The sequence below is a fragment of the Mandrillus leucophaeus genome, unplaced genomic scaffold (assembly GCF_000951045.1).
Source record: "Mandrillus leucophaeus isolate KB7577 unplaced genomic scaffold, Mleu.le_1.0 Scaffold638, whole genome shotgun sequence".
Taxonomy (NCBI): domain Eukaryota; kingdom Metazoa; phylum Chordata; class Mammalia; order Primates; family Cercopithecidae; genus Mandrillus; species Mandrillus leucophaeus.
The window spans coordinates 823473-835421 of record NW_012106897.1 but is presented as its reverse complement, the minus strand read 5'-3'; the positions used below and the strand labels follow the sequence as shown (position 1 = coordinate 835421).

General features: G+C 35.7%; 1 protein-coding gene across 1 annotated transcript in view; it reads right to left on the bottom strand.

Moving 5' to 3' along the window:
* The window catches only part of MYCBP2 (MYC binding protein 2, E3 ubiquitin protein ligase), a 271487-nt gene that overhangs the window by 34974 nt on the left and 224564 nt on the right, over positions 1–11949 (bottom strand). The window contains exons 61-67 of the mRNA XM_012000660.1: positions 11331–11488; positions 10058–10254; positions 8709–8858; positions 4282–4442; positions 3083–3239; positions 2671–2895; positions 1153–1160 (exon numbers count right to left, since the gene is read on the bottom strand). Coding sequence (XP_011856050.1) covers positions 1153–1160; positions 2671–2895; positions 3083–3239; positions 4282–4442; positions 8709–8858; positions 10058–10254; positions 11331–11488 — 1056 coding nt within the window. The remainder of the gene's footprint in view (positions 1–1152; positions 1161–2670; positions 2896–3082; positions 3240–4281; positions 4443–8708; positions 8859–10057; positions 10255–11330; positions 11489–11949) is intronic.

Below are 11949 nucleotides of genomic sequence, written 5' to 3'. Positions count from 1 at the left end.
TATATTCCTGCTTCAGAACTTACAATGGTTTCTCACGACCTACCAATACCACATCAATACCACATCTTCTGCCAGTTTCTTATGATCCTTCCTGATTGACCCCACCCCATCCCTCCAACTAACCATGGTTCCTACAACTTTAGTCTTATTCTCACAAACTCCATCTTAAATTGCACATTTCAGCCTCTCTCCACGTGCTCTCTCATAGCTCGACATTCCCTCTCCTCATTCAAAGTAAATATTCAGATTCCATTCTCATGAAGCCTTTCAACAAATCTGCTTGTCACTTATGTCAGATTCTTGTTGCTATATTCTCATTACTTTTTGAAGTATAAAGAGGGAAGCTAACTGAACTAACAAATACGTATGAGTGTCACAATGTACCCAGACTTCCTTACAGTTTTGAAATAGGATATACAAGAGGAGGTTTTATCCCCCAAGATACTTGCCAAACTAGGGAAGGCAACATTAATACACAAAGTAAATGTCAAACAGTACAAGGTCAATACACGTTCATACACTAGTGCCAAACATCTTAAGGCTGAATAAGTTTTATGCAAAGCACATCAAGAAATAGATTAACATTAATTCCTTAGAGAGTTGTATAATATGAGTGCTGTAGGCTGATACAATTCAAATTCAAATCAACAAACGCTGTGTACAAGGTTCTGTGGTAGGCAGACTGGGGAACACGGAGGTACATAACTCAAGGAAAACATACATACAGGTTGAGTATCCTTTATTAGAAATATTTGGGACTAGAAGTGTTTTGGATTAGGGTTTTTTTTTAGGATTTTGAAATACTGTATTTGCATTATACTTACTGGCTGGGCATCCCAAATCTGAATATCTAAAAACAGAAATGCTCCAATATGCATCTCCTTTAAGTGTCACATCTGTGTTCGAAAAGTTTCAGATTCTGTAGCATTTTGGATTTTCAGATTTGGAATGCTCAACCTATAACATAGAGGAAGCCTCTTAAAAGGAAAGTAGATGTCAGCTTACATGCTGGGGATTTTGAAAATGAATACTGTTATGATTATTTCCTCTTAGAAAAGACAGAAATGTTAAATTGATTGCAATCATTGTTCTGAGGGAGAGTATGTCCTGCCTTAAAATGTACCATGAGCCAAAGATAGCTTTGCACTGAACACTGAGTTCTAGCCACAAAAATGTTTTACTTGGTTACACTTGACTTTCCAGTAAGATAAAGTGGTTACACCAGGGGAAATTCTTGGGTCTGAGAAGGAAATAGCTCATATTATATTAGCTAAGCCTCTTTTACTTATTCAATACCAGGGAGGAATAGAACCTGTACTGATGTACAGGAGTTGGAGGTTGCTCTGATTGCAGACTGGCCTGCATCCAGGTTATCTGAGACCCAATCCTACCACTGTGGCTCTTCCTGAGAAAGGAAATACGCAAATAACACAGAAGGAGCCAGGCAATGGTTCAAGGGAACCATTAATACTGTATCTGCTAAAAAGCCACATCCATTCTGAGGAAAAAAATTCTAAATGAGGTAGAAGAAAGGCAGTCTGGCAGTTAGTGCTATTTCTTTCTTGGTTGTTAACACTCAAGTAAATAGGACTCTTTTTTCTTTAGTGCCTTTTATAAAAGAATATTTAACTCAGTTGAAACATGTGGACGAACTAGGCTAAAGAGAATATAAATTATGATTATTTGGGACAGTCTGAAACTTATTTATTTCATGAGGACTGTGGCAAAGAAGTAGACACTTCAAGATAGGCTGGGTGCAGTGGTTCACACTTGTAATCCTAGTACTTTGGGAGGCCGAGGTGGGCAGATCACTTGAGGCCAGGGGTTCGAGACCGGCCTGGACAACATGGTGAAACCCTGTCTCTACTAAAAATACAAAAATTAGGCCGGGTGTGGTGGCTCACGCCTGTAATCCCAGCACTTTGGGAGGCCGAGGTGGGTGGATCACGAGATCACGAGATTGAGACCATCCTGGCTAACATGGTGAAATCTTGTCTCTACTAAAAATACAAAAAATTAGCTAGGCATGGTAGTGGGCGCCTGTAGTCCCAGCTACTTGGGAGGCTGAGGCAGGAGAATGATGTGAACACGGAAGCGGAGCTTGCAGTGAGCCAAGATCGTGCCACCGCACTCCAGCCTGGGCGACAGAGGGAGACTCCATCTCAAAAAAAAAAATAAATAAATAAAAATAATAAAAAAAGTTCATTACACTACAGGTCAAAGACTATTATTAGGTGCCACCAGAGTAATACAATAAAGAACCCAGCAGAGGGAAAGAATAATTTTTTAGAGGAGTTACTTAGAATTTCTCTGCTGAGTTTGAGAGACCTTGGGAGAACTGCTCAGCGGAGTTTAAGGGGAGGACTTCCAGGTCACAGGAAAATCTTAACCCAAGGGCATGAGAGCAGAAAATTGTAGAGCAGACTTTCATTTTGCTTAGCTGTAGCCATGGTATATTTGTGATCAGATCTCTTTTCAGAAATGGAATTCCACAGTGCTCCCCATCATATTAATTTGTTTTTAGACTTAAGATTTGGGGATTATAGCAATGACGTTTGGTTGGTGAAATTCCAGATGATAAAGCTTGTTGCTAAATTCAGAAATGAGAGTGTATGAATACTGAAGGTCTGAAAAGAGATAAAGAGTCATAAATCAAGTTTGCTTTCTTACCCCAAGATCTCGAGAATTGTCCACGTGAACAGACACATAGCGGGCATTGATTCCTTTTACACAGTTGATGGTGATATTCTTAGTTTTGTTTTTATCTTCATCTCCTGATTCCCAAAAGGTTTCTGTGGAGCCGTCTGTCAAGCTGCCAATCATGGCAGGTCGGCTTGAAGTTTTTATGTCAACAATGCTGGTTAAGTCCTTTAAGCACATTACTATGCATAATTCCTATCAGAAACAAATACAAGTACTTATGATACTTAAAAGCAAATCTTCCATGATGATAAAACAAACAGATATAGGATAAAACATAATGGAAGACAGGATCAAATTGACTATAAATAACTTACAGTTTCTCCTTTGATGTATTATTAACTAACAAGACAACCAGGATAATAACTGTGAAATGACTGACCTGACTCATAGCTTCAAAGCCAGATTGTATACTGATGCTAAAACTCTCTTCACTATCACCATCATCTGATTTTGACAAAATATTGTTAATGTGATGAAAGACGTTGCTCTGATGAAGGAACTGGTGATCAGACTGCTTGAATTTGAGACTCCAGCACCTAAAAAGGTGATATATAAGCAATATATGAAACAATTATTTTCCAGGAATATCTAAGGAACTCTTAGATGAGTACTCTGTAGCTAACAGCTCAAGAAATTTTAATGTTCTAGTAAAATATAGACATTTTAAAAATTCAGGGAAGAAAATCATTTCTCTTATTTTTGTTTTTGAGATATAAAGGTAACTTCTTTGGAACAAGGTAAAACTAAGGAAAGCTGACCCATTTTAAATATAAAAAAATTAGACAGATGAAGATCAAGGCTACAGAAGTAAAAAGGGTAATGAATCTGTTGTGTAAACAAGTGTTACACCAACTGTCACGACCCCTGAAATTCATGAATCTTATGCTGCCATACTAATTCATCAGGGTATAATGTATCTTGTATTTCAAAAATCTTGTGAGGAGGACAAAGAGAAATCTCTCTTCCACTGGTCTTATCATTAGAAACATGGGAAGCCCAGTCATTCCATCAATCTATTTCTTGTACACATTAATTAGGATAATTTATTTATAAGTGTGAGTCCAGTATGTGAATCTAGTAATAAGGTTCACAGTGTAAAAGCAATGCTAAACTCTCAACACATTTCAAATTGAAATTGGAATCTGTTGAGCATCTGTGATGCTCCTTAATGTGCTTTCAGGATTGGCAGCATATAAACAGGCTCTGGTTTTCCTAAGATTCTTTTCAAGTCAAAACTCTATTTTGGTTTTTGCTTTTGAGATTTCACTTTCCCTCTCTCTTTTTAGAACATTTAAGTGATTTGAGGTAGGAGAGTGGGGAAAGTGAGGGAGATTGTTACAGTGATAATTTAGGGCACTAAGAAGTACATTAGCCACATTTTACAGAAGGGCAAACAAGTGTTAACTAAGAGGAAGGACCATTCTAAAAATTATGACTATAAGGAGGGAGGCACCATCTATATAATGTAGGGATTCTATCTTACTATTTAAAGAGCTTTTTTTTTGGAGCATTTCATACTTTGAATATTCCATAAAATCTCTTGTCCAATGTACCTACGATATGTGGATACAAAATTACCTCAGGGCCATTTGCTGTAATGAACTGCCACTGGGGAGAGACATCATAAGGTCTGAGATGGTCTGCAGCAAGCGGTGAAAGGTGTGTGGTAAAGGATGAGCAGCTTCCCCGGCAATCACTATGTCTGAGAGTGGATGTTCACATACTCTTGTATCTTTCTCCTAAGGCAGAAATTGAAACAAGTTTATCAGTGTGTGTGCTGGAAGGAATCTTCTTCACAAAAGACATGTATACTTAAAAAATGGTCGTGTAGCACAAATATAAACAACAAAACCAAATTGTACCCAGAACGTACAGTAATTTTAACTAATTATGTTTGTATTATTTTAGGCAAAAAAGCTGTAAGTTTAGTCACAAGTAAAATCAGCATGCAAATGAATAAATGTATCGATTCTAGTGTACTCACAAATCTACCTGTAGGGTGAATCTATATGTGTATGCATGTGTATGTGTAGTGTGTGTGCATATACAGATACGTGTATGTATATATACACATACATATATGTAGGTATGTTTTGCCTGTATGTTTATGTATAAAAAATAACATATGTTTAAAAGTTGGGGTGGCCACTAACTCATATAGCATTTTTATGTGAATTAGAAAAAAAAGTTCCTTTCTAGGCAGATGGACCACAGCTAGGAAAGAGAAGCAGGTGCTGAATTTCATTTCTCATTCAAACCCTCAGATGGCTCCATTAATAATATTAACTATGGAATAACTTTTTATCATTTTGAGTAGGTACAATACATCGTAATAAAATATTCAAGAGGTATAAAAAAATATCATAAAAAGTCTCCCTGTCTTTAAAGCCCAGCCACCTAGGTGCCCTCCCACTGGCAATTTCTATTACCAGTTTCTTGAACTGTCTATAAACATTGTTCATTTATACAAATGGCAGCACTCTAAACAAACTGATCTGTGCCCTTTTAACAATAATGTATCTTTGAGATTATTACTTATTAGATATGTATGTAACATATATTATCCTACTGCATAGTATTCTGATGAATAAAAATACCACAGTTTATTTCATCAGTCCATTTCAGAACAGCCATTTAGGCTGTTTCCAATCTTTTGTTTTTATATAACATTCTGCAGTGAATCAACTTGTATATTTGTCTTTTCACACATGCATATATAAGGAGAACTTCATGAAAGTGGAATTACTGAATGATTTTTAATGTGAATTTTGATAGATCTTACCAAACCATTCTCTAAGAAGCTGCTACTCCACAGCAAAGAATGTTTGTTCTTCCATCTTGCTACCAATGTAAGTTCATCAAACTTTTTAAACTATGTCACTGAGCTACTTAAAAGATGGTTGCTTTTTACCTCCTTCTTTGTGTATCTATTGATTACTGATACAGAAGTTCTGGTTTACATTATCTTCTTCTAAAGAATGTAGTTTAGTTCTTACAGGGAGATAGCAGGCCATCTAGATTCCATCAAGACCTGGCATTCGACTTTGTTAGACTGGGGTTATTTCAGTTTTGCCCTTGATTTTAGGCATTACCCTTACTCCTAAGGCATGGTGTGTATTCCTTGGGCATGATCTTTCTGGGGTTTCAGGTGCATGCCAGGAGTATTCATTCACCCCACCTCTGGTTGGGCTAAAACTTTAGAACCCAGCTCTGAAGCTAAGAATCTGTTCATTTCTCAGTTTACGATTCATTTCCACTGCTAGGTCTTCCAGAGAAATTGCATGCCCAGTCTAAGAGTGGCCAGGATGGCAGGGACATTTTTATGCAAAAATTTTAGACTCCTTTCTGCAGCTCTATAGCACTGGTGCCGTGCTTCCCACATCCCAAAGTTACAGCCCTAAACTTTGATCTCAGCCAATACAACCGACATACTCTGCTGGACTCTTTTCCTGATTGTGGGGCTCACTTCATGCACTTTTCTTCTCTCAAGGATTATAGCCCTGTACTGGTCACTGCTCAGAGCCTATGAACAATTGTTTTAAATATTTTGTCCAGCTTTTTGTTGTTTACTATAAGAACTAATCCTGACACTGGCTGTTCCATCATAACTATAACTAGAACTCTGCCAAACAACAAGTTTTGAGATGTACTATTATTGCCATTCCATTTAAAATATTTTCTGTTATAATTCTTCTTTGATGCAACTCATTTGGAAGCGTTTCTTAATTTCCATCATTTCAATATTTTTCTTGTTATTGTTTTGTTATCTAATTCTTATACACTAGCAATAAAGACTGAGGACATGGTAGGAAGAAAACCAATTATTTAAAGTCTGTTGAAACTTGTTTCATATGTCCAGTAAACAGTCAATTTCCATAGACATTTGTGTGTATCTGAAAAGAATGTAAACAACTATATGCAATGCTTTGTATATTCTATCAAGACTGTCAATCATTCAAATCTGTGTACTTTTTGATTCTTTTTCTCTGCCTGACCTATCCAGTACTAAAAAGAGTGTTATGGTACTACGCACAAAACAGCCACAAATTCTCTGTCGCTCTTCCTATCAACAGGTGGAGTTTATTTCTCAGTCTTTGATTTTGACCGGCCTTGTGAATTATACCCGCTAACGGAAGGTGGCAGAAGCATGGTTTTCGAGTTTAGTCTTGGCCATTTTGGCTTTGCAGCTTCTGTGTTCGCTTTCTTGAATGCTTCTGGCATCTGAACAAACCTAGGCCAGCATCCTGGAGGATAAAAGAGCTCAAGGGGTACCACTTGAAGCACACTATGTAACCAAAACAGGAAAGAGCCATTCCTCTCAGTGGAGCCTTGCTGCAATTGCCAACCCACAGACTGTGAGCAAATAAACAACTGTTTTAGTCCGGTGAGTTTTGGGGTGGTTATGCAGGAACAGATAGCTGTTACAGGTATATGACAATCTCACATTGTAACTGCAGACTGTCCTATTCTTCCTTGCAGTCTCTCAATTGTTACTTTTTTTAAGGTTACAGTATTAGGTAGATACATATCCAGGATTGATCTTTTATCATTTTGTAGCTCACCATGACATATCATTACTTTTTACATAGTCAATGTTTTTTAAGATATGCCCTCATATTTACACTTTCTTTTCTCTTCATTGACACTCCCTGGCCATTTCTTTCAGTTTTTATTCTGGAAATGTCTTTGGTCTTGTTCTTCAAAGACCCTTCAACTGGGTTAACAAGCATTTTCTTTCAGCATGTTGAAAAAAGCCAACTGACAGCCTTTTAAACAAACTCAGTATTTAAACAAACAAACTTGTAATGTTGCTACCGAAAATTAAGCAATTATTCTCACTGTCCCTCTTTTGAAAGCTAATATTTTTTTCCTGCGGCTGCGTAAAAGATCTCTTTCTTTGTTTTTGGTGTTCAGGTAATACACTATAATTTGCCCACTATGATTTGTATTTATTCTGCTTGGGGTTTACTGGGCTTCTTGAAATGGGTTGTTATCTGTAATCGATTCTGGGAAATTCTCAAGTATTAACTCTTAAATACTGTCTCTCTTCCATTCTGTCTTCTCCTTCTGAAACTCCAAGTAGGTAAGTGTTATACATCATTTTGCCCTTCATTGCTCTTAGCAACTTGTATTTTTTATTTACTTTTTCTGTGTTGAAGTCTAGATAATTTCTGCAGATCTCTTACATTTAACCAATTTCTTCGCTGACATGCTATAAAATGTCAAAACTGATTTTTTTAAAAAATATCAATTATACTTAATTTTTACATATTTTCTTTAGTTCTTTATCAAATCTGTCATTCTCTTATATTTAACCAATTTTTTCACTGACATGTTATAAAATCTCAAAACTAATTCTTTAAAATATCAATTATACTTAGATTAATATTTACATTTTCTTTAGTTCTTTATCAAATTCATCATTATATTTCTTCTTACAATTTCTTCTCATATTTTAAAGTTTCTCTTTTATTTCTTTAAGCATATTAACACATTATTCTACATTTACACAGATAATTACAACCACTGTTGAGGGTCTATTTCTGCTGCCTATTGTTTTTGCTAGTTCTTGCTCATGGTATCTTGTTTCCTTGTGAGTTTTAAGAATTTGACTATGATAATGCTGCCTGATATCCTTGGAAATTATCCTAAAATGCCATTCACGTAATTTCAGAGTGGCTGGGAATAAGATAAATGCCATCTAGATTACTCTTTCATTTTACAGACATGGAAACCAAGGCCTACAAGTCATACAACTACAACAGGGTAGAAATGAGGCTGAACTCAGGCTCCTAGTGCCCTAGTTCAATGCTCTGTCCATTATACAGGCTGCCTTCTATAAAATCCAGGTCTCACTGTTAATACTTTGCCCATAGCACTAAAATATTCTTTTTGCTCAAGTTAGATCTGTGAATGATTTTGTGCAAATTATTGGACTATTTGAAGGTATACCACCAGTTTCTACAAAAATATGCACAATCAAAATAAATAAAAATCTCATTTACTTGTTCTGAACTTTCTTTGTTTGTTTTATTTTCTTCATCCTCTTCTTCCTCTGGTTCCACTGGTGCAGGAGTCAGTGATGCCACAAAATGCCACAGAATATCATGGAGAGAAGTGGTTTGGATGACATTACACAGAAGCCAGTTGAAAGCCTGAAGAAATGATGGTTAAATGAGTTTAAGAATAAAATACATGAGTTAAAAAGTACTCAGAAATAAAGTACCTCCAAGGATTAAGGCTTCAAAGAAAGATGCTAGGAAATCTTTTTTAATTAAAAAAAGTAATACCTTATAGTTTTACTATTTGTTTTTCTTTTTAAGAGATAGTGTCTCGCTCTGTCACCCAGGTTGGAGTACAGTGGTGTGATCAGCACTCACTGCAGCCTCAAGCACCTAGGCACAAATGATCCTCCCACCTCAGCCTCCCAAGTAGCTGGGACTATAGGCGCGCACCACCACACCCAGCTGATTTTAAAACATTTTTTTGTAGAAATGACGTCTCACGATGTTGCCCAGGCTGGTCTCAAACTCTTGGCACTCAAGTGATCCTCCCTCCTTGGCCTCCCAAAGTGTTAGGATTACAATCATGGGATACTATGCTTGGCTCCTTGAAAATCTGACCTTTATTTCACTGAAAGCACACGGAACTTGAAACAGTTAATAATTTGGGGTTTTAATTTAAAAAAATAGGAAAAATAATTTCTAAAATACAATACCAAAACACTTTTTCAAACCACTTTTTACTTTGAAAATTCTTTTTAATATTAATTTATTCAAGCACATTTTTTCCAACTTGCATCTGGATGAACACAAAGCGTATCTCAAGCTCTACAAAAGCAACCATGTACTTAAATATATTCATATAATTCCCATCCACGAAGTGGCAAGTTATTTATCACATTTGATAAAAATAAAGATTTACTATATACAGGCCTGTAATATACAGTAATCCTATTATTTCCAGAGGCCAAAGGCCCAGAGAAGTTATTACTGGTTCACTTATAACTCAAAAGCCCTACTCTTTATCTTCTTTCCATGATTACTCTGTCATTTCCTTCTAATAAAATGACCTTCTGAGTATATAAAAGCTTTTAAAAAAGATAATCTCAAGATTCAAATAATAAAGCAATACAGAAATAAATTTCTTTAGAGTGCTGAAATATGAAATTCTAAATTCGTTTATATTCATAAACTTTAGAGTCTAATTTTTATATGAACACTTGATACTTTTAATTGGCTAATGCCTTTTAATTTCATACAATTTCTGTTGGTAAAAAAGTGGCATCATTAAATAGAATCATCACATGATTTGTATGATCAAGGAATCAGTAATTTCATTAATGTCTTCATACCTCCATAGCAAAAACTCGACAAGCAGATTTCCTTAGGGCCTGTTTCATTGCTATTTCAAGACCTTCTAGATCATGATGTTGTATAACAAAAGCTAAAACTGGCCACTGGAAATTTCGTTCTCCTTTAGAAAGAGAGCTGTGGGCTGAGATTAGCCGAGAAAGCTCAGGAGACGGATGTCTCAAAAGGGAAGAACCAACTTCTATTAAAGAAAAAGAAAATTATTAATTTTCATAGGCAGTGCATATATATTTAAGATAATATCTAGCATATTCACTTTAGAGCCTTTGTTATTGGTTTTTTGCACATGACACAAATCATAACAATTTCAACTTTTACTGAGGAAGAAACCAAGGTTCAGAAAGATTAAATATGTTACTCTCTGAAAGTCATACAGCCATTAAGTTGTAGAGGTGGGTTTTGAATCCAGAGCTGAATCTAAAGTTCACATTTTCTAAAACACTCTAAAAGCTAAGTGATTTATATTCTAAATGAAATCTACATCTCATCTGCATCACTTTCTAAAAGATGGCTTTATAAGAAACATTTCTCAACAGGAGGTCAAAAATATTTGTTGAGTGAACCTATAAATTGCTGGGCAATTTTCAATAATGTTTTTCTTAAAAGTCTTCAATAAGATACTTAATCATCTGACTATCATTTTTAGGCCAAATCTTCATTTTAGCAAGTGATTTCTCTGACAATTTATCACTATATTATCCTGTTCTTCTTGGGTTTCTTAAATTATTCTTGAGGTAGAATCCCCACCCCAATTTGGGGCTATTGATACCAACTGGTCCAGATCATGTAACTCTTCTTCTTCTTCTTCTTTTTTTTTTTTTTTTTAACTGATTAAGGGCTATTTATATCTCCAAAGTTTTTTTTATCTACTTAGAATGATGGCAGCTGCAAGTTACAAGCTTCTATTGGGGTGGAGAGATAACTGTGAATGTGTACATCACTGGAACTGCCGGTCCACAAGTTTAGTGGAAGGGATAATGGCTGTAACATTTGGCTTAGATACCTAAGAAGTAAGATTGTAAAGGCCAATTTATTCTTGAACAATCACCGATTTCCCTTCAACTGAGATGCAAAATTTAGAGATGCACATTTATAGCTGTGTCACACAGAGGGAATGTCAATCACACGTTAGAAATTATCCCATGCCTTTTCCTTCAAAAATTAACTTTTAAAAATTCTGTGCAAATAAAACCATTTTCTTTTTTATTTGTAGTAGTCAGATCACTCAATATTCTTTTTTATCCTCATACTTACCAGTGTCTCCACTGTTAACTCTTCTTCTAGGAATGGCTTTAACTCGTGCAGGTAAAATGGAGTGTTGTTTATCATACTCGGAAGCAACAACTGAGTATGATCTTTGGAAGACAGTTCTCTTTGCAAGATCAGTATCAGTTATGGGACTGGTTTCTAAACTGTAGATGGAACAATACAACAGATACAAACTCAGAAGAGCTAAATGAAATGTAACTATACTTATAATTATGCAAAATATGTGACTCAAGATTTCACGTGGAGAAACAAAATCAAAGCCAAATTGACAATCTCTCTCTGAATCATAATTCGATCTTTTCAAATGCAGTAACATTTGGACCGATTTCAGCATTGTACCTTAAAACTTGTGGTTTTCTTAAATCTACTTTGCATATCAAATGAAAAAGAAGAAAGGCTTCCAAGCTCCTTTTAGAATCAAAAGCACTGGGGTGGAACTCATGTGTTGTAATATTCAGGAAAAACAGGGAGATACAATCATAAGTGCACCAAATAGAAAGAAAATGGTTATGTACACATGAAAACCTAATAAAATAGGAAGCAAAATTTGGCTCCAAAGTTTTCTTTTGGTGTCTTCAGTGTTCTGTGAGGTTTCTCACTCTTG